This window comes from Neophocaena asiaeorientalis, unplaced genomic scaffold (assembly GCF_003031525.2).
Source record: "Neophocaena asiaeorientalis asiaeorientalis breed wild unplaced genomic scaffold, Neophocaena_asiaeorientalis_V1.1 scaffold85, whole genome shotgun sequence".
Classification (NCBI taxonomy): Eukaryota; Metazoa; Chordata; class Mammalia; order Artiodactyla; family Phocoenidae; genus Neophocaena; species Neophocaena asiaeorientalis.
The window spans coordinates 11,261,806-11,286,680 of record NW_020174301.1 but is presented as its reverse complement, the minus strand read 5'-3'; the positions used below and the strand labels follow the sequence as shown (position 1 = coordinate 11,286,680).

Here is a 24,875-nt window from a genome sequence, read left to right as displayed (position 1 = left end):
AAGGTTTGGTAAAGGTCATTTTCTAAATAATGGAAAGATGACCTCAAACTGGTAGATCAGAAAGACTTCAAAATCAGAAGGCAAAGGTTGCATAAGTTGAATCACGCATGAGTCCTTCATAGTATCTATTTGAGAAACAGCCTAGGTCCCGTCTGGACTCTCTTTTTGCTCACTATTATTTTCCCAGTATCCACCTGCCAGACATACAGTAGGTGCTAAATAAATACTTGATGCGTGAGATCAATGAATGTCTACTAATCTGCAGCAATAGAGCAACACGCCAAGTCAATGGCCTCATACCCTCTTGGGGATTGCTAGGGGGAAATAAAAAAAGAAAAATAGAATTGGCCAGAAGGGTGATCGATTTTAGACGTGTGGGGTGCGTGGGTGAGGCCTTCAGCTCAGGTCTATTCGCTCTGCAGGTCCCACAGGGGTTGGGAGGGAAGAGGTATAAGTCCTGGTCTATAGACAGGAGGGACTTCCCATCACCAAAGCCCAGGAGAACCAACTGTTCCTCGAAAGGAGAGTGTTTCCTGATCTACCATACTCTGCCCTCTGCCAAAGAGGACAGAGAAGCAGGGTACAGACCGATGGCAGCTCAAAAACCAACAGTCCAGCCCGAAGGGGCTAGAAGTGGAAAATGAATAACCCTGAAGGCCAATAAAGCACTTAGGTGAGAACCGCAAAACCACATTGGTGAGGACGGAGAGACCTTCTCTCATTATTATGGGGTGGGGTCTCCTAGGCTGGCTTCTCTGGCGGGATAGGGGGATAGGGACCCACATCAGGTCCCAGGGGAGTGTTGCTCTGAAGGCCTGGCCCAAGTGGTGACAGAACCCAGCTGACCCAGGGCTCACCCGCAGTGATCTCGGGCCCCTCCAACCCCACTTACAATTTCGATCACTTCTGATGCGGTGCCCAAGGCCATGGCCTCCAGCTCTTTCTGGGAGGATTTCTCTGGCACCTGCAAGTGTGGCTCCTGGCTGGGGGCCAGCCCTCGTGCAACGGGATGCTGGATCTTTGCCCCGGCGTTCACGAGGGCTTCAGTCTCCTCAAAACTTGAGCTAAGGAAGCAAAGCGCATCTTTAGAGGTTGCACTGGAAATCCCACTGAAATTAGCCAGGATGACCCAACTAACACAGCAAGCGATCCTCGACTTCCAAGGTTATATTCCCTGAGGAAAACGGGCAGGTCTGAGGTGACCAAGGGGTCCGTTGGCTGGATAGAGGGTGGTCCAGCCCCACGTAAGAGCCTGCTGACAACGGACAGCCAGAAGCACAGATGCCATTGGCTAAGGGTACGAGCTCTGGAGTTAGCAGACTGCCAACCCCTTGGCTGTGCACCTTGGCGGGAGGGATTAGGTACTGTAACTCTGTGAAGATCGAGTGAGATGCTGCCTGCACCTAGAGCACCAGTCATAAGGCGCCATTACTGCTGTTACAATAACATCATCACCTCATTCCCACCACCCTGAGCAGATTCCGGAGTAGGTATGGGAAGTCACAGCAAGAGCGTTCACCCCTACTCAGTGAAAGCAGCAGGTAGGAGAGGACAGGAAGGTCCCAATGTTAGCATGATACCCCCCCCACCACCCAATCCAGCACCACACAGCTCAGAACAGGAGCCTGACAAATGCTTACATTCACATCCATATGAATAATAAACGTTTATCAGAACTTCATTTGCGCCAGGCCCTGCGACAAGTGCTTTCCTTACAGCATCTCAGTTTACTCCTCCTTTTGGCTATTTGAACAGGTACCCCTACCCCTATCCCAAGTAGCACCTCAATTCATCTTCAAAAAATCCCTACAGGATCAATTTTATTAGTACTCTCACTTGACACGTGAGCAAACTGCAGCCCAGGAGGGTCAAGTAACTCGCATCAGGTCACACAACCAGTAGGGGTTGGGAGTGGGATTCGGGCACTGAATGCTGAGGCGTCCTGCCGCCCCACGGGACAAATTACACAATAAAGCGGCCTGCACCGGCAGGTCATGGGAGGGGCTCACGGTGTCAGCAGTTAAAGGGTGCTACCTTAGTCCAAAGGGCAGCCCGTGACAAACCCACTGCATCTGTGCCCGTGTGGACACAGGGAGATGGGATTGTGGGCTGCCTGAGTGTGTGCAAATGAACGGGGGTCAGGGGAGCAGGGCAGGTACTCAGAGGCCTGGGGACCTCCGCCCCGGGGTATAACTCTCTCAACATGGAAGTCGTACCCTGAACACGGCGTCGGGGACTCCGACATCCGGACGGGGGGAGACTTGACCGGGCTCTCCTGAGAAGTGTCAAACATAAGGTACAAGGCCTGCTTCTTCGGGGCGTCGTCGTCCTGCTGCGGGGATCAAAGTGACACGTCAGCTCGGATGCAGTGGCCTAAACACGCTACAGAGACGAAAACCAGAGTGCTCTTCAATGGGGACAGATAACTCATCAGGGAGAAGCCTTCATTTCTCTCCAGCCACCCGGAAGAGAGGAGAAAGCAGCGCTGGCTAAGAGACAGGAGAGGAGGACCGGAGGGAAGAGGAAAGTGTAGGAAGAAAGTGGGACCGCCTGCAGTTGGGAACATTTCCAGGGGGGACTGCAATGGTGTTGGTGTGCTCCATGCTGCTCAGCCCATCGGCACTTAGGGGCCATCCTCTCTGGATGGGCAACCATGCTGGCCACCGAGGATAAACAGAGGGGTAGGCGAGACCCCCATCCGGGCGTGGCCCACAGTTGAATGGTGGAGACGGGCATGATGCCCCATTGTGATGAGCCCACCATCAAGGTTCACTGACTTACAGCAGATGTGGTTTAAGAGCAGCAACACCCCATCTATGAATGATGCAAAGAAAGATAGATAAGAGCAACGTGTCCGGGCTGCTGAGTGTCGCACAAGCCCTCCTGGGCATCTCCACACCCCTGGGGGCATCGCTGGACGACAGCAGCACAAGAGGTCATGTCCAGGACCAAGTGCCCCAGCAGCAGCACATGTTAAGCCAGGGAAGACAGGTGCCCATCATGACAACTCAAAATGAAAAGAGATGGGGGAAAGGCTTACTGCCCAAAGGGACAATTTTCAGTTCTAGGAAACAATTCATCTGAAGAAACCAGATAACGGTACACCTTAGACACCACCAAAGCACTCCCTCCACCTGTTTTAAAAGAAATCTCTTGACGAGTTCCTTCTCAGTCCAGGAAGTAATTCTGCAGGGAGCCTAACAGCATCCTATCATTTTTCTCACTGAAAATGGCATCCGAAGTGGATTGAGACAAACCTCAACTCCCCCAGCCCCAGTTCACCAATCTGACAGGGTGGGAGAGCAAGTTCCCTGCTGGCTGAAGGCAGAAGAACTTACAGGTAAGGAGGAACCAATTTTCTCCATATATTCGATTTCATAGGAGTTTCTGTAATCCAACTCTGCAAAAGAAACAGAAGGAGAGGTGAGTGCCAGAGCGGGGAGGGGGAGTGAAAAGTTTGGGGCTGGGCAGGTGGGGTCCGGAACAAGGCTTTAAGCTTTCTGAGAATGTCCACTGACTGAAATTTCTGATATGGTCAAAAGGGGAGGCTCGACTTAGCTATTTTCAGACAACTGGTAAACCCCTTACCGTAAAGGGGCTTCCGCCATTTGGGAGCCTGAGAGAGTTCCAAGAGAATTAAATGTCATGACCAAGCACGGATTTGACTGGGGAAAGATCTGAGCATTTTGCACAGAGTTTTCAGATCAGACAGTGTGTTCACTGTGGGTGTTGCTTTTCTCTGTAAGTCTCACGTGCGATACACGGAACCTTCCCAAGTCCTGGTGACATTTTGGAACTGGACCCACAGTTGCCCATCCAGTTGTCGGAAGCAAGGGAAGAACAGTGCTGCTGTAAGAGAAGCTTTGTGAGTTGTCTAGAATGCTTCCCGAAATTCTTCCAGTGCCAACAGGGCCGGTGCAAATCAAACGTCCAGCTGCAAAGACTATTAAAGTCCAATTTGATGGAAAGATGACCTACTTCAAATTGACCAGAGACTTCAGGCTGCAGAGAAAACTCCAGATACTCTCACTGGATACCTGATCACAGGAATGGAGACAGTTTTGTGGATTAACGACCAGAAGGACCTCGTGCGTCCTTAAGGCCCTGACTTGTGCATCACTTGGGAAGAATGGAGACTAAGCCAAACCATATGCTGGGCAGGAACTCAGAGTGTCTGTTACCGTCGTGTGAATCTGTCCCTAGGGTCTGCCTCAACTGAAGACGAAGAAGCATTCGTTTACTAAGACTTACTATCTTTCAAAGGCAGGGTACAGTGAAGGACAAAGTGATTTCTAGGCCCTCTTTTAGACCTGTCACTTTCTGGGTGCAGGACCCCAGAACTATCATTTTATTGCTCTACTAAAGACCGTCTAAATGGAAAAGAAATAGTGAACCAGCTGCTTCCTCCTCCGAGGTATTACTACTATCGCCAAGGCATGATTTAACCCTAAATTATTTCACAGAAACCACACCCCCGCACACCCCACAATGCCACAGAGCACCTGGGATGCACTGAATAAGCTGAAGCCACCATGGAGATTTTCCAGGCCCGGGGGCCCCGCGTCAGTGCCGGCTCTGGTTTCCAGCCTCTCCTCAGTGTCCCACCTGGAATCTGAGCTCGTTTCCGGGCAGCAGATCTGGGGGAATTTGAGGTCACTGAGCTCATTCATCTGCCTTCTTTCCTACCTGCCAAGAGGGTCTCAGACCTTTTGAGAAAACATCTTACTGAACTTGGTTTTCAAAATCCCATTCACCTGCCTTAAATTCTAAGCCTTAGAGGGTAGGCTTGGAGAGGGGAGCCACGACCAATTTTAGCCCCATTTTTCAACTACGCCACACGCAGCAGGCAGGCCAAGAAGGGTAACGCCAGTTATACCAAATGGCTCAACATCTTTACAAATGAGAGAAGAGGCCGCTCGCTAAAGCATGTGCTGCTTCGAGCTGAAGAGGCCAGAAGTTTTGTTTTATTTTGGTTTTTTGGCTGCACCGTGCGACTTGCGGGATCTTAGTTCCCCAGCCAGGGATCGAACCCGGGCCCACTGCAGTGAAAGCGAGGAGTCCTAACCACTGGACCGCCAGGGAATTCCCCCGAAGTTATTTTTAATGGGTCCTGTTGTTCTGAAGGCAAGGGACCTGTGTTTCCATCTGACTCTCATGGCTGGAGCTTTGCTGGGGGACCGAAGGAGCCTGGGTAGAAGCCGGAAGGATGCAACCGAGTCCTGATTGCCACTGCCAGGATCAGGGAAGCCAACTCCCTGACTTCTCTAGGCCCATCGACTTATCCATAAATGGAGCTCAAAGTGCATACATCTTGTAGGGTAAAATGATTTGATGTAAGATGAAAAGCCCCACAGCTGGTCACGCAAAGGTAAGGGACTGTGACCAGGTCTGTTACTGCTCTTTGCTAATACTTCTGAAACTTTTAACATAAGTGATGAGAGGAGACGAGCCTTTTGGAAGGGGACAAGGACACTGCTCCAACTTCCTTGGGTGGCCCTTCTACATGCCTGTAGTGTGACAACAATGGTGCCCACCACTGAAGACCAGGTTAGGCTCCTGAGCAGGACACCCCTTCTCTATCGTATGCAAGAGGAGGTGCTGGTGCAGCTGTGTGTAGAGGGAGACAGGGTGACCAGCAATGGCCATCCAGACCTTCGAATCTAAAGCAAATACTCCCTCAGGGTCTCAGACCAGAGCTAGGAGGTTTCGGAGGCTCTGTCGTCCAGCGGTTCCTAAACTTTCCATCTCTGGGGATCACATGCACGAGGTTTTCTCTCATGGCACCATGTTTCAATAGATTGCTCCAGAAAAGGGCATTTGGTAAGCAAGCACTCACAGAAAAATGTTTATAATTTTGCCAATCTGAGGTTTAAATCAATGAGAGAGTATCAGTGTCACCACAGTGAGCTGATATGATTACAGCCCCCAAGCATGCGGTTTTAAACTAGCTGGGCATCTTTCTAACCCAGCTCCACAGGTTTTCTGAAATATTAAGACAACTTGAATCTCTTGTGAACCCAGGTAGGGAAGTACCGATCAGCTCAACATCCTCATTCTACACTGAACGAAAGGAAGTCTGTATGACGCTCACGTAAAGAGCATGGCGGAAAAGAAGAGGCCCTTCGAGTCAGGCAGACCTGGTCCTACGAGAACTAGCCCCTCAACACTCAGCAAATCTTAACAGCTCAAAGCCTCTGCTCCCTTGCTCTTACGTGACGAAGTGCAGAAATCCACCATCTAGAGCTGCGAGGGTGAAATGAAATCACGTATGAAAAGGCGCAGCAGGGCTACTCCACCAATGACAGCTCTGCCTTTTTTTTTTTTTTTTTTTTTGTTGTGGTACGGGGGCCTCTCACTGTTGTGGCCTCTCCCGTTGCGGAGCACAGGCTCCGGACGCGCAGGCTCAGCGGCCATGGCTCACGGGCCCAGCCGCTCCGCGGCATGTGGGATCTTTCCGGACCGGGGCATGAACCCGTGTCCCCTGCATTGGCAGGCGGACTCTTAACCACTGCGCCACCAGGGAAGCCCGACAGCTCCTCCTTATTACTGTTACTTGGAGAATTCATATTGCAGTGAATACGTGTCCAAGTGGCAAATATTATTTCTAACCCAACATTTCATTGTCCTGTGATTTATGACTTCAGTGTAAGAAAGCCTCAATCGCGGCTGCAGCACTGGGCAGGCTCTTTCTGGGGAGTACATCTGCACCCCAACCAGGTTCGTGTCTGGTATGGCCAGACGTGGCTCAGTAACAGGAGGACAATCCGAGAACAGGGCTCTGCATCCAGTTTCTACATCCAGTTGCTGGAGGGAACCAGGTACATTAGAGAGGTGAATGCAGGCCACACCTCTTGAAACTGAGGCTGTTCTGAATTCACACAGACAATGGATTTCCCATCGCCCACCAGGTATAACTATGGTCAGGACTTCCCACATTTTCTTTTTCTTTCATTCATTCATTTATGGCTGCATTGGGTCTTTGTTGCTGCACGTGGGCTTTTCTCTAGTTGCGGCGAGCGGGGTCTACTCTTTGTTGCGGTGCGTGGGCTTCTCATTGCAGTGTCTTCTCTTGTTGCGGAGCATGGGCTCTAGGGGCGCGGGCTTCAGTAGCTGTGGCACACGGGCTCAGGAGTTATGGCTCGCAGGCTCTAGAGTGCAGGCTCAGGAGTTGTGGCTCACAGGCTTAGCCGCTCTGCGGCGTGTGGGATCTTCCCGGACTAGGGCTCGAACCCATGTCCCCTGCATTGGCAGGCGGATTCTTAACCTTGTGCCACCAGGGAAGCCCCATAGTCATTTTCTAAGGAGGCAGGTTTACTACAGTTTTGTTCCAAACTTACAGATTTCCCTATTTGTGGAACTTTTGCAGAAAACAAAGAATTCTCAAATATGCCACTAAGCTAGTGAGTGGACTGCTTTAGTTCTAAGTTAAAGATGAAGAAATAGATGTTACCACTGAATGAGGCACCTATTAGCTTGAAAGGTATCATGAAAATAATGCATGTAGGGAATTCCCTGGCGGTCCAGTGGTTAGGACTCCCCGCTTTCACCGCCGTGGACCCGGGTTTAATCCCTGGTCAGGGAACTAAGATCCCGCAAGCCATGTGGCGCGGCCAAAAAAAAAAGCATGTATTTATTTGGTTCCTGATGGTACAACCACACACACACAGCTCAAAACACACACCTTTTGATTCCTATCTATAATGGCGAGGTCAGGTTGGTTTCTATGACATTTAAAAGTTTCTTATTAAGCCTCAAGAGAGGTGAGCCAGCAGGAAACCACAGGTGCTACAAACTGGCCAGGCTCCTGCTAGTCTTCAGTCACCCCCTGCTGCTTCTGTCCGTCTCCCTCACACAGGTGCTGACTGATGCAAAGATCAAACTGTGGCCACTAACCTGTCTACCTGCCTAGCCTTCTATTTTCTTTTCCTCACAAAGCTGTCTTTAGCCCTTACGATGTTCATGGCGCTGTAAGGAAAACAAAGCTGGCTCAGATGGGCTTCCCGTCTTTAAGAAACACACAGTCTAGCAGGGAGCGCCCGCATCATCCTTACCGCGTTACGTAACCTCAGAGCGAGTTCAGACCAAGCACTGATAGCAGACAGCAGAGGGGCCACGTCCAGGGCAAGGCTGGGAGACGGGGAAGCAGGGGGCATCCTGCAGGAGCCACTGCAGCGGAGCTGAGCAGGGGCGTCCCTGGGGGAAAGTGGTTCCATCCGGTACAGTCACGGCCCAGGGGTGTGTGCATAGAGGAAAAGGAGGACTGAAGAAAGCTGAGGCCAGGCCTGGGCCCCTGGGGTCAGGTTGGAGCGAGACGGTGACTCTTAAGCCTCCCAAACCCCTAGCCAGAGGGCCAACCAGACAACCAACCAAAGGCTCCATTATGCAGAAAATACAATGCCCGAAAGTCCAAAGACTCGTAATTTGGATTGTCTTTTCATCATCAAACTAGAGAAAGGCATTACAATAAGATAAGCACCCAAAATCCCCCCAGAACTTGAAATGGATCTCACTGGTACCATTCAGAGACCTCATGGGCACAAAGCAAGCCACCAAGAAGCCTGATCATACAAGAACCTCCAGAGGAAGCATTCCTAATTACAATTAAAAGTTACCTCGGTTACTGCCCTGCCCTGCCCTGCCCAGGCGGGGGCAGGAGGCTGTCTGATGGAGATCATGGTTTCTCCTTAGCAGCAAAGAAGCGGAGATAAGGTTTCCCTGTATGACTGTCCTCATGTTGAATTCTACTCAGTTTTTAAAAATTGCTAGAAATCAAGATCTTGGAAAGGGAAACTTAGAACCATCACAACAGCCCACAGTGCTGGGATGACGGCCCAGTACTAGGCTCACAAGCCCCACATGGTGGTGGGTGAAGGAAAGGCCCCAGGAGGACTAGGGATGCAGGGGACCGTCACACCTGGAAATGGACTAATCCCTCGCAGGAAGGTTCTAGTTGCTGACTTAAGATACATGAATTTTTCAAGCCGAAGAATCAGGCAGAAAGCTGAAAGTGGGTATACGCAAGGGGAAGGAAGATACAAATGAGATAAGTGACTTGCTTGGGGCCTATTCAGAAGGACTCAGTCCTCTTGTTGGCAAGCCTGGGGGGAACCTCTGGTTTGGGGCTTGAGCAGGTGTCGGTCACACTGTGGGACGTCCCGTGGGGCCGATGAACAGTGGGCTAAGAGACCCCACAGGCAGGCTGACGTGCCCTGAGCATTTGACTCAAAATCCTCAAGGGATGTAAGCCATAGAGCCAAGAAGGTGCGAGGCTCAGGTGAGCTCAGGACCCAGAGTTAGAGAGCTCTTTGCAGGCTCTCAGCAGGTGCCCCGGGGTCACCGTTCAGCTGGTTTCAAGCCTCAGGCTGTTTCAAAAGGCAGCCTGAGCTCGGGGTGCACCGGGGATGGCAGCCAACAGCAGGGTTACCTGGCTTAGAAGTTCCTTTCCTGGCCTTTTGCTCCCTAGGGGCAGTGGTCTCCAAGGCAGAGTGGCGGTCCAGCCGGCCACCGAGTTGCTTACCCTCCGTGGGCGAATTGAATTTGGTCTCGTTGACGAAGGTGGACAGGTCCGAGGGCTGTGGATAGTCCTGTTTGTCAGCCTCCAGGTCCACCGTCATGCACGTCCACTTCTGGTTGGTGACCGCCAGCTTCTCCTCGTCGGTTGCGTGGACCACCGCGGAGATGACGGGCGGCGTTTCCGGCGTGGCCACGGGGGTGGGGTCCTACCAGGAGAAGGGAAGCTGTCTCTTCTCTCGTCCAGCCTCCGCGCCCACCCACAGGGGTCTGGGCCCCCCCTCACCAGGACCGGTCCCTGTCAAATTCCTCTGCTCAAAATAGTCCCAAGGACACAAAGTCTTTCCGCTATGAATTTCTTTTTCTGATGGTTTGTTTCAAGGGGGTGATGGCCGTGGGTTTTAAAAGAATCAGGATTTTGTGTCTTGGTTATTTGAGATACTTCTGCCCATTCACTTTGAGAAAAATAAGGAAACTTTTACTACGGGCACGTTTATGAAGGCAACTATAGTGTTACGCCCACACAGTGCTTCAGGCTTGTACATCAACATCATCAACACTGCCTGACAATCCTCACGCCTGACACGGGAGGTAGAGAGAGGGGGGTCTCATCTCCATCTCCACAGAGGGTGTGCAGCTGAGCAGGGCAGGGTGGGAGCCCAGAAATGTTACAGCAGAGGTGGCATTGGACCCAAGACCCCTCTCGTGGGGCTGGGCGCCTCTCTGCAGCCTCGCCCTGCTCAGGGTTGGCTGGCCAGGGCTTTGCTTGTTTTATGACCTTGAATGGCCTGGCACATACTTCAGGATACCCTTCTTGGTCTGTAAACAGGGTAGAAGAAATGGCGTATATTTGGTAGAGGAACTATAGGAAGAGGGAGACAGGGACTCGTATGAAGAAAGAGCCCAAGCCACCACTTCTGCAGGGGATGAAAGCCCTTTATCTCCCCATCCGGACCCTGGTTACATAATCCAGGGCTCCTGACACATATTCATTTCTTTCTCACTATATATGCGTCTATCTCAGCAGTCTTCCGCAACTGGATATTCAAGTTAAGTTCTCAACAGATTAACTGGCCAAAATGGACCAGCACGACTCCCATAGAATCCAACTGACATTTTTCTTGAACATCTGCCTATTCTTGGGACATACTCTGATGTTTCCCCAAGGAAAGGGATCAAAACAATGTCTTGCAAACACTGAGGGACCCTCCATGTAGGAGGCAAGGAGAGGGGCATGATGAGTAGAAAAGAAAACTCTATTGACTAATGGGGAATAAAAACACACCAGCCTTATCTTCCCGAGTGAGGGATAAAATCACAAGTATCAAGGGAACATTATACCTGAGAAGGTGGATCAGAGAGAGGAGACCGTTTTGGCGACTTTTTCACCCTAAATGTGTCACTGGAAACAAAATGGAAAATGTAAACACAACAGACAGAGGCACAGAACATTCCAGAGCCGACTGAGGCCCAGAGCGTCTGACTGCTGAGTATCTGACCCAGACCACCCTCCAGTCTACACCACTCCAACACCAACTGAAAGACGTCCACACCGACAATCCATTCCGACTTTTCAACAGATATTATTATTGCCCCCGAGGGAAAGAGTCATCAAGCTGGAAATCTTGGAAGAGATGCCATTTTGGAGAGCTGACCCAGAAAAAGAAGCTAAATTTACCCAGATGTTCTTATTTCAAAAAGCAGATTCTGGTGAGCAGATTAATATATCTGGATCCATCCAGGAATGTCTGAACCAACTAAGGTGGGGGAGGGGATGTCAGCTCGTGACACCAATGAACAGGATCCAGTTCACAGAAGACCAAGCCGACACAGCACTCAAACAACCGAAGGAGCCGTGCAGAAACAGGAAGGAAAGTCCTGGGTCTTCAGGGAGAACTGGCAGATTCCCTCCTACGTGCGGGGACTCCGAGCTTAACGGATTCCCGCACCTCTGAACTTCCGGGTGGGATTCTGACTAAAGGCAGGGCGAGGGGTGAGATCGTTTTTTTTTAAAATTATGGTAGAATACACATAACACAAAATTTACCACCGTCAACGCTTTTAAGTGTACGGTTCAGTAGCGTAAAATACGTTTACGTTGTTGGGCAACCAATCTCCGGAACTCTTTCTCGGAGATGAAACAATTTTTTTAAAAAATGTCTTTCCTAACCACGACTACCAACTCTGGTCTCTCTTTTTTTCCCCCTCGTATAAATAACTGGGGGCTGAGGGAGAGGGGAGGAGAGGGGAGGACCTAGGCAAAGGAAGCATCAGCTCAGACTCCAGAAGAGTCAGAAGGGGCTTTTAGCGCAGATGGCTCCATTAAGTCTACTGGGTGGTCAGGGGTTCATCTCCACTATCAGAATGGAGGCTTCTCCACCTGCAGATCGGCCCCTGCCCCCTGGTCTCAGGCCCCTCCGTGGTCTGGTCCTGCCCCCAGCAAGGCAAGGGCTTGTGCGGGGGTCCCCCTCACCTTAGACCACCCCCCTCACCTCCCCTGCTCTATACGTTAACTGGGTGGACAGAGCAAATTGGCACCAAGTTCCTCCTCGTGTTCTCTGGAATGAAACGCTCCAACAATGGCTTTCAGTCATGAAAGAAATACCATAAATGGTTATTTACAGCATTTATGACATTTGCCATGTGAACAGTGAAATCACAGCTTGAAGCATACATTTGTCCATGCATATAAATATACAACTGTGTATTTTACAGTTGCTAAATGGCTCTAAAATACCAAAGAAATCCCTTGGGCAGAAGAGAGCCTGAGAGACTCCACCCTATCCCGGGGCTGCTGGATGTCTGGGGCCAGGCCAGCTCCTCGTGGAATAATGGAGAGGCAGAGAAAGTGCCTGTCCTTGGGCCCCCCGGGAGCAGCCCACAAGATCTCTCCTGGCCAGGGAGGCAAAGCAGTCCAGGCACAGCGGTGGTCTGCTCTGTTGCTCTGTCTCCCTCAACAAGGCGACCCCCAGATGGCATGCTGATACCTAGCCCGGTCCTGCTGACCCAGAGCAGCCTGGCGATGGCTCTCACGGCCGTGTGCTCCACTGAGCTGACCCTGCGTTTCAGGGGGCTCCCATCGGTCTCAATTTGAAACAGCTCAAACATTTCTGCTTCACGTGTAGCCAGAACAAGTGGTAGCGGTTGCTGCCTGCGGTTGGACTGGGTGGTTATTTTAATGTGAAGCCACGATACTTTGAAAGCAATCGCCCAATTTCAAATGAAAGAATGGGATGAGAGTGAAAAAAAAAAAAAACGTATGGGTTTCAGATGAAGACGTCCAATAAGCAAGGGGAAAAAAAAACTTCCATTCCTGACAAGCAGGCAGATGTTGGATAATCACGTTTTCACAGCCAAGCAGTTTCATTTATGCTAATCACGATGAAACAGATAAATAACCTCTGCTACTGGGAAGCCCCATGCCCCAGCATTCCCAGGCCCGCCACAGAAATACGTAAGGAGCAGCCACGAAAAGGAAATTAAAAAAGCTTGGAAGCAAAAACAAAGGCAGAAAAAAGCACATTTGGTGTAAGAGGCAGATTCCATTTAATTTACTTACAACAGAGAACATACAGACATCACGTCTTCAACCATCCTAAGACAAGAAGACAAAGAAAAAGAGAGACAGACAGAAGGAACTGACAAAAAAGGTAAATCTGCAGACAACTGGTTATTAATGGGTTAGGCTACAGCCATCCGCTGCTCTGCTTGGAAGTGTGGGCCACATCCCCGCTTTCTGGAGAGGGGCTGTCCGAGAACGCCTTCCTCTCTTGGTTCCAGTTATCCCATAAAATGTTGGTGGCTCAAAGAGCTTTGTCACCCCAGTGTAGGATTCCAAGCCATCTGCCCTAGAGGTAAGACCTGGAGACGGGTTAGCTTCCCCAACCTCGGTTAGCTACCTCTGATGACAGAACAGAAGAGAACCAAGCTATCTGCAGGGAAGGAGGAGGTAGTGGCTACAAACTGGCTCTCATCCCCAAAATGAGAGATTAGCTTTGTGATTTGGGCATTTCAGATTTCTCCGTTTGAGGCTTAAAACAAAGCTTCCAACAAAGATACTATGGAATCTTTAAGGAGGGCCTGGTTTGGCAGCTGATCTAAGAAAAGTCCCATTTTTGGCCAGGACTGTTTCCTCTATCCAACACCGGACAGAGGTAAGGTGATCCAAGGCCAAAGCCTGCTTAGAGACCTTCTTCTCAGGAAGCCTTGGGTTCTTCTCAAATGTTAAATGCTTGGGGGAGCCCAGAATGAGAGGTAAACAGGACACCATCTATCTCGATTTGTGCCAGGCAGACTCGGAGGGGCCAGCAGCCATGGTCTGTTCTGCTGAGTTGCCGCCAGAAGCCCGGTCTCCTTGCCCTTGTTAAATTATTGATGATACTACATGAGTGGAGAAAAGCTCCAAGCACCAAACCACCTACCCTTGGACCAAAGTCCTGAGGATGGACCAGTAGCCATCCGAGTTGGAGCTGGGTCTTGGGATGAATTCCAGAGGCATGGACACGTAGTATTATGCTCAGTCTACTTGGCCAGTGTTTGGATAGCAGACCTGATTATTAATGGCCTCCTGGGGACCATGGGGACTGCTTCTCCCTTTCAGGTTCCATTGACCTTTACTGGACCTACAGGGCCTGTGGACGCTCGACTATGAAGATGACTACACAGGGGTGAAGACAAACCGGCGTGCTTCTTACACGTTAGCTGGGTACAGGAAGGGGCCCAGACCAGACCTCTCTCTCTCTCAAGGGCTTCCCAAGCCTACTGTGTTTGCCTCCTGGGCTAATGTCTCCTTAATGGGCAGAAACAAACACTACAAATTTTAATAATATAAGGACAAATCTCTTAGTTTTGAAGCCACTCCAAAAAGCAATTCACGTGTTAAACAGAAAATGCCAAGTCACCAACAGGGAGGCTGACCAGACCTCCACTGGGCTGCTCCCTTTCCATGGTTCCCACACTCTCCTGAAGTTGAAAGTCAGGTCTTCAGCTACAAGTAAAGCTTTAGACCACTGACTAATTGAGGCAAAAGATCAATGACTCTAGACCCAACGGGATATGTGGATAGGAAAAGCCACCACTGTGGGTGCAGAGAGGAATGAAAACAGATATCCTGCCGCAAACACGGTGGCACTGCAGCGAATGCGGGACGGGTCATCCAGGCAAGTGAGCAACAATCACAGCCAATGCCCAACCCCGACTCCGATCTTACCACCTGCACCCCTGAACTTACGTCTTGAGGGGCGTCTTCTTCTTCTTGGCGGGCTTGTTCAGCCCATCCCCGTCCACTCCATTGGCTTCGATGGCACTGGCTGGGATCTCAAAAGAGGCTGGGGATTTAGAAGGTGAGCTGGGGGTCTTAGAGCATGTCTTAAAGGGCTCAGTGGACTCATCACTGGCGTCCGGGTCAAAGTTGTATGACTGTTGGGGCAGTTTGGGAGACTCCTGCATTTTTGAGGTGGAAGAAAAAGGGTTAAAATTGGGGTCATCCCACTTGTCAATATCAAAGGTGTAGGTACCTTTAGCGATAGGGATGTCATTGGGCTCAGCAGGGGATCTGGTAGGCGAGGCAGGAGTGTTGTCGAGTTTTTCGGGTGTTTTTTTCATCTTTGGCCTCCTTAGGGGCATTTTGGCAACCGGCTTTTTGCCTGTCTTTTTGGTGGGAGGGGGGTTTTCCTGCTGGGTGTCCCAACTACCCTTGTCCTCAGAATAGTCAAACTCCAGCCTCACTGAGAGGCCTTTGGCTGGGGAGTCCTCTTGCCCCCCAGTATCCAATGCGGACACCTCCACCACCTCTGGGGCCGTGGCAGGAGACAATGTTTTCCTTCCAGCGGGGGGTGAGTTCTGCACTCTGCCACCCCCAGAAGCTGGGGGGATGGCCCCTTCTGCACCCTCGGAGTCCAGAGGGCAGGCAGCCTTGGGCACAGCAGCAGGTTCTACGGGTGCCTCCTCCGATAAGGCTGGTCCAGAACCTTCCGTCTTGGCCGATTCCGTTTTCGTCTCGGCGATTCGATTCTCCTCGCTGGGGTCGGGACTCTCTTCGGCTGGCTCTTGCTGTGTCTCTTTCACTGGGGGGGTTTCAGGGGGTTTCTTAGTGGTCTGTTTCTTTTTTAAGGAAGGTGGCCTCGGTTTCTTAGTTCGCTTAAGGGTACTGGAAGCACTGCTCGAACCCGTGCTATGTGCATCTGGGGCCGGGGCCGCGGCCTCGGGGTTGCCTGAGCAAGAAGCACCATCAAAGTCACTGGCTTGCAGGCTGAGCGAGCGGGATAACGTCGACTTAGAGATGGGGACAGAGTCCGTGGACTTCCTCCGCGAGCTCACCTTGCAATCCTGATTCTTAGAGTCTGAGGAGCGAGGCTCCAAGGTCTGAAAATCATCCACCAGCTCGATGTTGTCAAAGTCCAAGTTGTAAGTCCCGCTGCTGGCTATCGGCTTGTCTTCATCGAAGACGGAGGAGAAGGAGTGTGTCGGAGGACGGAAAGGACTTCCTTCCACCGAGCTGCTGCGGGGGCCATCGGGGACACAGACCGGCTCAGAGCCACATCCTGAGGAAACGGAGACAGAGCCGTCACTGAAGGACACAGGACACTTCGGACAGTCTCTCATCCCATGCCAGACTACAACCCTCTAATACCAGAGCCCCAGGTCAACCCACCCACCACTGGACAGGCACGCTGCTTGGGTACAAATCCTGCTCTCATCCATTGGCTCCAGGGTCTGGACAAGCTGACCCTCAGCTCTCGCATCTGTAAAGTGGGAGCAATAAGGGCTGTTTAAGGAATAGCTCAAATCATTGTCATTCAAAATATGTTTACCAAGTGCCTGAACAAACAAAGCACCTGTTCTGGGCGTTGGGTATTCAACAATGAACGAAATCTTTGCCCTTCTGGTAGTTACATTCTTTAGGGAGAAGACAGTCAAGGAACAATAAACAAGTAAAACGTATGGACTGTTGGATGGTGACGAGTGCTATGGAGAAAAAGAAAGCCAGGGGAGGGGTGTTGCAATTTTAAAATAAGGCAGCTGGGCAAAGCCCTCCAAGGAGGAAACACTGAAGCCAGGATCAGAAACGAGGTAAAGGCGTGAACCAGGGGGATACCTGCGGGGGGAAGCATCCTAGGCAAAGGGAACAGCAAGTGCAAAGGCCCTGGGGTAGGCGCACACCTGATGTGTTGCAGAAATATCAGAGGCCAGTGTGGCTAAAGTAAAGGAGAGGAGCAGGAAAGGAAGACAGAGAAATAATGCAAGTAAAGCATAGTGAGCCTTTGGGAAATACTAGTTGCTATCATCATCCAGCCTGCTCTCGACTCGTCAGAGCCTTTATCTGGAGGCCCCCGGGCAACTGCAGCAGGACTGAGCTCGCCCCGTCTGCCACCTGTCCCGACTCCAGGGATCTCCGTGATCTCTCCCTCCAACCCTGCCTGCCATGCTCCTCTTCTTGGCCTTCCCTCTCATCCATCGTCTCTCCATTTTTCTGGAGCTTCTTCCCCGTTTCTCCTCCCCCCTCAGCCACTACCAGCCAAGGAGGCTGATCCTTATTTTAAAACATGCTGCGGTGCTCCAGATGCTGGCCAAGAGATATTCCATCATCTCATGACCCCACTGCTCTGTTGGGATGCGGCCAGCCTGGCCTTGGCTTGGCTCCTCTGGGCTCTGCCTGCACCAGGCGGCACCTTGCATGCATTTCTGGCTTCACAGCTGTCCTGGGCAGTCAAGATGCCAGAAAACGATTGGCCAGAAAACTGAAAACGTGTCCCTAGACAAAGGGGAGAAAACGTTGCAAAGTGGTCTGCAGAAGAAGGAATTCAAGAGCTGGCACGGGGCCTTCCCTGGCGGTCCAGTGGTTAACACTCCGGGCTTCCACCGTAGGGGGTGCAGTTTCGATCCCTGGTCGGGGGACTAAAATCCTGCATGCTGTGTGCAGCGGCCAAAAAAAGAAAAAAAAAAAAAAAAAGAGCTGGCACATATATGACTTGGGACGGCATTCCACTGTCAGGAGTTATATCCTGCAGTACCCACCCCACCCCTTGCCGTGGGTTGCCAGATAAAATATAGGATGTTCAGTTAAATTTGCATTTAGGATAAAAGAATACATTTTTTAGTATAAAGTCCCAGTCACTCACTGTGTGTCTGCGATTCTAATTTAATTGGACGCTCTGTATTTTTGTTTGCTAAATCTGGCAGCCCTAATCCCTCATTCCAACAAACCAACAAGGTTTGTGAAATCCTCACTTACACCCAAACTGGCTTCCTACTGTAGATTTTTCTCAGAGCGGTTCATGCTCACGGCAGTGCACCCCGAGGTGGTGAGCACTTAGCAGAGAACCACAGGAGATGAAGACAACACGAGGAAATGCCGGCCTCCTGAGCTCAGGACCTGGTCTGATTTATCTTCGTTTTCCCTGGACCTGCCACAGTTTCTCTTGCCGGCTCAATAAATGCCTCTGGCATTGAGATCACTTCCTGGAAGCAGGTCTACTCGCCAGCCATGGTTTCAAACCTTCCCTTCTCTTCTGCATCCAAAGCCACCCCAGGCCCTACTTGGAGCAGATGTCCTAGAAGATGGGAGCACTTGCTTGAAGGCTCTCAACGCTTTTTGCCAAAAGATTCCTCCGTGTCTCGAAAACACGCCTGCTTCATTCTCATCTCAAAAGATGTCCCCTCCCTTCTTCTTTCTACAACCGTCTCCCTCCCTATTTCCTCCAGAGACTGGCACCCTCCGGCACCCCATCCTCGCATCAGCAGTTGCCTCCCCTTCCTGCCCTGGACACACAGTACAGAGGGCACCGAAGGACCAGGGGACTCAGAGGACCAGGTGTTTCAAATGGGCCTTGCAGGAGAGAGAAAGGGCCTCAGCCCAGCCCATCATTTCCAAAGCAAGGCCCACAACTGCTGACCTGCTTTCTCTCAGGCTGCCACGCATACCCCAGCAGCCTGAAGAAGGAAGCCTTTCGAGGCCCTTCAGATGTCAGGAGTTCTCCCCAGACCGTGCAACAGTCAGCAGATATGCAGCTCAACCATCTGCTAACTGTTTTCCCCAGAAGAAAAGCTCTCTGACGGCTTAATGTGGCTTTCCTCTTTAGAACTGACACACCCTAATTAAATCATCATGGACCAGGAAATCGAGTCTCGACACAGGACTTCTTAGCCTCGGCACTGTGGCCATCTCAGGATGGTTAGTACTTTGTCGCAGCGGGCCCATCCTGTTCATTGTAGGATGTCTAGCAGAATCCTTGGCTTCTGCCCACTAGATGCCATTAGCATCCCCCACCCCAAGCTGTGACAACAAAAATGTGTCTAGAAATTACCAAATGTTCCCTGGGGGGCGCAATAATCCCTGGTTGAGAACCACTGTTTTATTGTCTGTTGACCGGAGCAGGGCTGGGAGGGCCCTTCGATGCTCTTCAGAGAAAACTTTAGACCAGAGAAATGGGTCACTGCCACGTGCAGGCCTTGATTTTCCAAAGCAAGTGTGGTCCAACTGGATTCCCGGTCCCCCCCACTGGATTTCTAAATGTCCATATATCGTATCTGCATGAAGACAATTTATTCATTCATTCCTATATGTCAAACAATCTGGCTGCCTCCTATACGTCAGCCACTGTGGGGCATGCTGTGGACACAGAGGTAAGGAAGGATCCATCCACGTGCTCACGTCCTCTGCCTGCTGCATCCCAACAGCGCAGACCTGGGCAACGCTTGCCCTGGAGACCAACGCCTTGTCCTGGCTCCAGGTTCTGGCTCAGTCTGAGGACAAAATCAGCATCTTTGGTTCACGATACCCAAAGGATTACTAGGTGGTGCCCGACATATCAGTCAGCTCAGGCCACCAGAACAAAGTCCGCAGACCAAAGGGCTTAAACAACACAGCTCTGGAGGCTGGACGTCCAAGGTCAAGGGGTCCACAGGTTTGGTTTCTCCTTGACTTGCTGATGGCCATCTTCTCCCTGTGTCCTCACACGGCCTTTGCTCTGTGTGAGCACATCCCTAACGTCTCCTCCTCTTCTTACAGGGACGTCAGCCCTAACAGATTAGCACCTTACGACCTCATTTAACCTTCGTCACCTCCTTAAAGGTCCTATCTTCAAATACAGTCACACTGGGGGGTCAGGGCTTCAACATATGAACTTGAGGGCACACAGGGCAGTCCCTAACTGTGCTAGGCAATACAATCCCCAAGCTAAGGAAAAAAGAAATGTGTTTGGAAACAAGAGGGGATTCCAAGGAAAGGGAGAAAGCCAACGAGGGGCAACCGATGTCACCCAACTCTCACACTACTGTCTTCAAAGGCCACATCCCTTAGCCTTGCTGACTGCTTCTAGCTGGAGCACGTACTGCCAGCTGTGTTGTGCTGCTCCCTCTGCCTCCCCCCCCCCCCCAGCCAGCTCGCCCTGGGCAGGAACCCACAGGCCCAGAGGCCTAAAGGTGCCAACACAAGGCACCCCTGCACTCAGACGCTTAGCTTCACCCAGGATATCAAGCGCAAATGGTCTTGTACACGGGGAGCCTAGCTCTACGTCCTTCCAAGCATGTGAATAATAATCGATTGCAATCAATAATGTTTATTCTGGAAAAGGCCTCCGTTTTTTTCTTTTTTTGCAGTACGCGGGCCTCTCACTGTTGTGGCCTCTCCCGTTGCAGAGCACAGGCTCCGGACGCGCAGGCTCAGTGGCCATGGCTCACGGGCCCAGCCGCTCCGCGGCATGTGGGATCTTCCCGGACCAGGGCACGAACCCGTGTCCCCTGCATCGGCAGGCGGACTCCCAACCACTGCGCCACCAGAGAAGCCCAAGGCCTCCGTTTTAAGAAGGCTAATGAGAGATAAATGGAGCCTGACTCAGTCCTCATGCGGCATTGCCTGAGACGCTCACTGAAAGCCCTGGCTTCTGGCTCCTTCCTGGCGAAGCAGTTCAGCACAGCTGGGATCAGGGCTCGGAACGCCCATTTTCACGGGTGCCACGGGTGGCTCCCAGAGCAGGCAAGTCGGGCCCGGGCTAGCTCACGTCACTTGCTTCCTATCAGGACACAGTCTAGTTCTTCACATCTCCGGGGGCAATGTTTTCATATGTGGCCACAGATACGGCTTGGAGGATCAGCCTGGATGGCTTGGACTGATCTTTGAGGTGAGTTCTGATTGCTTATGGGTACTCAGCGGTGTGAGACGTCAGGGCGGGTGGAAGTGACAGGCAGATGCGGTCCCTGTGTGTCCACTCTCTGATGTGGTCACTAAACCCAGAACGGACCAGCAAGAGAGGCAGGCAGCCCATGCAAAACCGGCTTCCGGACTCTCACGCAGACCCTGCTGGGTCCCGAGGACCTCCACACCTGGCAGGTCTGTGCCCGCTGCTTCCTGGACACCTGCCCTCCTCTCCCACATCTATGCTCTCCAACCTGCCTTCAGCTCCCAAAGGCCGAGGAGCAGCCCTGCTCGAGGCTCTGTGGGTCACGACAGCTATCGACCGGGGTGACTCTGTTTGCAGATGGAGAAATTCTCTGTGAAAACAGGTTGGATCCACCTGAGCTGGACGTTGAGTGCAGTCAAGGTCCTCCAGCGAGGTCATTAAGGGCAGACAATGTGAGCCCAGAGGCTCAGGGCCCTGCCAGGTTCTTGGTGTGCCCACCCAAGGTGCCCAGGGCCACCCCTGGCAGGTTATTCAACTCCTCTGAGCCTCAACCATAAATCAAGCACTCTTGTGAGGATGAAACAGGAGGAGCACGTAAGCACCTAGTCCCGGGTACAGCAGTGCCAGGAAACAGCAGCCGTGGGCCCCAACTCTTACACACGCCACCGTGACCCCACTCCCTGTGCCCCTGCCCCAGGATGGGAAGGGCCCTCGCCTGGCCGGGCTCTCAGATGCCTCGCCTGATACCAGGAGGCTTCCTCTCTCTCTGCGGGGGGCACCCTGCACTTCAACCTCAGAGGAGATGAAAGCAAGTGACAATATGTATGGAGACTGAGTCCTGAGACGTAAAAACAGAAGCCCCTGGGTGCAGTAAGCTCCCTTCTGGGTCAATCTGCAGACAGCAGTCCACACACGGCCACGTGGAGCACAACTGGAGCCTCAACGAGGCCACCCTCCCCGCTGAGCAGTGAGGAAATGTCGAGGTCAAGCAGGGCACGGGTGGCTCCGGTCACCTCCAAGGCCCCCACACCGGCCTTTCCCGTGCGACAATGAGCAAACAGCGCTTCCCCCACGGGGAACCGCGTCTCCAGAGGGAGGGCAACTGTAGGATGGAAACCCGCCCCTGGTCTCATAGACAGGCTTTCCTCACTGACCATCTACTTGCCACCCACCTGGCAACCGCATGGCCTACCCTCTGCCTCGGATGTACCGGCTCATCTCGCCTGCACAGAGAGCAACTTGATTTCCAAATGGAAGGGAGTCGAGAAGCGGGGATTCTGATCCCACAGCCTCTCACTTGTTTTGAGACCAAGGGCAAGGTCCAGAAGCCCCACATCTCACTGGCAAGCAGGTGATGAGATGCCCAGTACAGGGACGCTGTGAGCACTGGGGTTCCTTCCCTTGCCTGAGATGGGATGAAACTTGCTAAGAACCTGGCACAGGACTGGCACACGATAGACACGAAATGGAGCTATTATTTAATTATGTGACGTTTCATTCTGTCCTTCAGTGGTCAGTTCTGAGTTCTAATAATGCAGCCACTGTAGAGCAGCCACGCGTCCTAATCACAGAACCACGAAAAGTCGGAGTGGGAAGGATCTCAGAGGACTCACGGGTCACCTGCTTCATTTTACAGATAAGAAAACGGCTCAGAAAGTGATTCAGTTATATATATATATATTTTTTTTTCTTCTTTTTCAGATTCTTTTCCATTATAGGTTATTGCAAGACACTGAAAATAGTTCCCTGTGCTCTACAGTAGGTCCCTGTTTAACTATTTTGCACTCAGTAGAGTGTTTATGCTAATCCCAAACTCCTAATTTACCTTCCACTCCCCCGCTATCCCCTCTGGTAACCGTAGGTTTGTTTCTTAGGTCTGTGGGTCTATTTCTGTTTTGCAAATAAGTTCATTTGTATCATTTTTTTTGGATTCCACATATAAGTGATATTATATGATGTTTGTCTTTCTCTGTCTGGCTTACATCACTTAATATGATGGTCTCTGGGTGCGTCCATGTTGCTGCAAATGGCATTATTTCGTTCTTTTTTAATGGCTGGGTGGTATCCCACTGTGTATATATATGCGCTGCATCTTCTCCGTCCATTCATCTGTCGATGGACACGTGGTTTGCTTCCATGTCTTGGCTATTGTAAATAGTGCTGCTATGAACAATGGGGTGCATGTTAACTTTTCAAATTAATTTTCTCCCGTTTCTTTTCAATTAAAGAGGTTAATTTCACTTTTATTTTTTAGTTAATCTGTCTATAACGTAGCAACCTAAGGTAAAATCATGTCCTAGCTGAAAAGAAGATTTAATGACTAATCCACGTAGGCAATCACATGTTTTTGTATCATGAGCTAAACCATCAGTTTTAACCAACCATGCAAGAATTACAAAGCCACTGAAGTAAAAGCCATAAAGGCTGGAGTGACCATCCCTAGTTAGACTATGTTAATCAATGGTAAATGCTAAGAGCCTCTGGAATGTATATTTACCTAATAACTAGTAAAATCATACAATCATTAAAAAAATCTTAGGTCAGTTATTGAAAAAAAAAAAGAAAAAAAACTGGGCTCAGATAAGCCACACCCTGGCACAGCCCAGACGAGCGGCAGACACATGGTGGCCAGCCACATCTCACCCATTATCCTGTCCCGTGCAGCACCACCATCTGGCGGCACCCAAGGTAAGGTGACAGGTTATTTTGTCAAATTAAGTTTCCAGGAGGAAAAATCATGTCTTTATTCACAGCCAAAGGTCTCGTCTATTATTTCCTGTGGTTCTTTTGGCACCTTTAGCAACATCGCAGGCACTCTGCAGAGGCAAAAACCAAACGGTAGATTTTCCTCTCTTGCCCTCTCTCTCCCTCGGTTCCCAGAAGGAAGCTTTCTTCTCCTCTAGCCACCTCCACAAGCAAGCACAGCGCCCCTTTAATCTGTACCGTCCCATGCTGTCCACAGAAGGGACCAGCAGACTTTTCTAATGAGTGCGACAAATCAGATGGATCTTTGTACAGCCCAAGACAGGGGGGCTTTAGGCAGACACAATCCCGACCGTAAGCGTCCTTATTGTATAATCCGCATACATGTAGCCTCACTGTAGTTTTCCAAGGAGGAGAAGCATAAAGTCAGACTCCAGCCAGGGTAATCAAAAGTTCCATGGGGCTGTGACTCATGGCAATTCACGGCTCCAACCCCTTCCACTGGGGGTTCTCTCCTAATCCTCCATAGTGTTCATTCTTTCAAAAAGTGCCACCAAGCAAGAGCTGAGTGTTGTGCGTGCGTGTGGGTGTGTGTTTAAGAATGGAGATTGTTCTTCGCTTTGTTGCAAGAGAAGTCAGGAAGAAAGAACAAAGACAGGCTGAAGAAAAGAACAGAGGTGGCAAACCAACCCCAGAAGCGCTATGTGACTGGAAATCCCACGGGACGCACACGTGCCCACAGCAATGACCGTCCTCTGGACGCTGCACGGCACTTGGGGTTGGACCACACACTGTCCTCGGCCTTCGTTCTTCTTCTGACATCCTTCCTAAGGCATGAACTTATTACACCCATAAAAAAGGATAATTTAATCTTAACTGCACATCTGACCTAAGGATTAAAATGTGTTTGTCATTCAGTCACTTTCCATTAAAACCTTGGGGCGAGTTTTTTACAATATCATAGGAAATGGAATTTTTACGTTCTTTATTATATGAAAGAAAGAAAGTTGGGGTGCAAACGACTCCCTGAGAAATGTAAGCAGCCCTTCCTGCTTCTTCCCCACCTTAAAATCAAATAAATTCCAATAATTACCCTCTCAGAGCTCAGTGCCTAAACGAACTTTGCAGCATCCGGTACTACTAACTGACAAGCTGTCAAAAGGGGAGAATATGAAAACTGCATTTATTAGACACCAGCAAAGGTATCTCTCCTCTCCCCCCAGCACCATGGAGCACATTTGCTTAGGAACAAAGCTCCAGGAGTATCTGCCCTAAAACTATGGCCAGCTTGAAGCCAGAGCAGCTAGAAAGAATCCCATCCATTTCTTTCTAAAACCAACATTAAGGTCAAAATCGTTTTTTATTTTGCAGTTCACCTGGCTCCTGGCCAGGGTGAGAGTACAAATGGAGGCCGGGCCCCTGGCCTGTTCCTTATCTCCCCAACCTCCATCCCTCACCAGGGGCAGCCTCGAGCACAGGTGTGTGGACAACCCACCTGGAAGTCACAGCCCCATCCCTGGTATCTCCTTGGCTAAAGGGTGC

General features: G+C 50.9%; 1 protein-coding gene across 5 annotated transcripts in view; it reads right to left on the bottom strand.

Annotated features, from left to right (window-relative positions):
- TACC2 (transforming acidic coiled-coil containing protein 2) overlaps positions 1-24,875 on the bottom strand; it is a 186,178-nt gene that overhangs the window by 23,590 nt on the left and 137,713 nt on the right. For 4 of the 5 annotated variants that reach the window (XM_024756028.1, XM_024756027.1, XM_024756029.1 and 1 more), the window contains 6 exons: positions 14,741-16,052; positions 10,852-10,912; positions 9,518-9,719; positions 3,339-3,400; positions 2,217-2,332; positions 893-1,064 (listed from right to left, as the gene is read on the bottom strand). In XM_024756028.1, coding sequence (XP_024611796.1) covers positions 893-1,064; positions 2,217-2,332; positions 3,339-3,400; positions 9,518-9,719; positions 10,852-10,912; positions 14,741-16,052 — 1,925 coding nt within the window. Of the gene's footprint in view, positions 1-892; positions 1,065-2,216; positions 2,333-3,338; positions 3,401-9,517; positions 9,720-10,851; positions 10,913-14,740; positions 16,053-24,875 lie in introns of those variants that run through there. The other variant, XM_024756031.1, reaches the window with a different exon arrangement.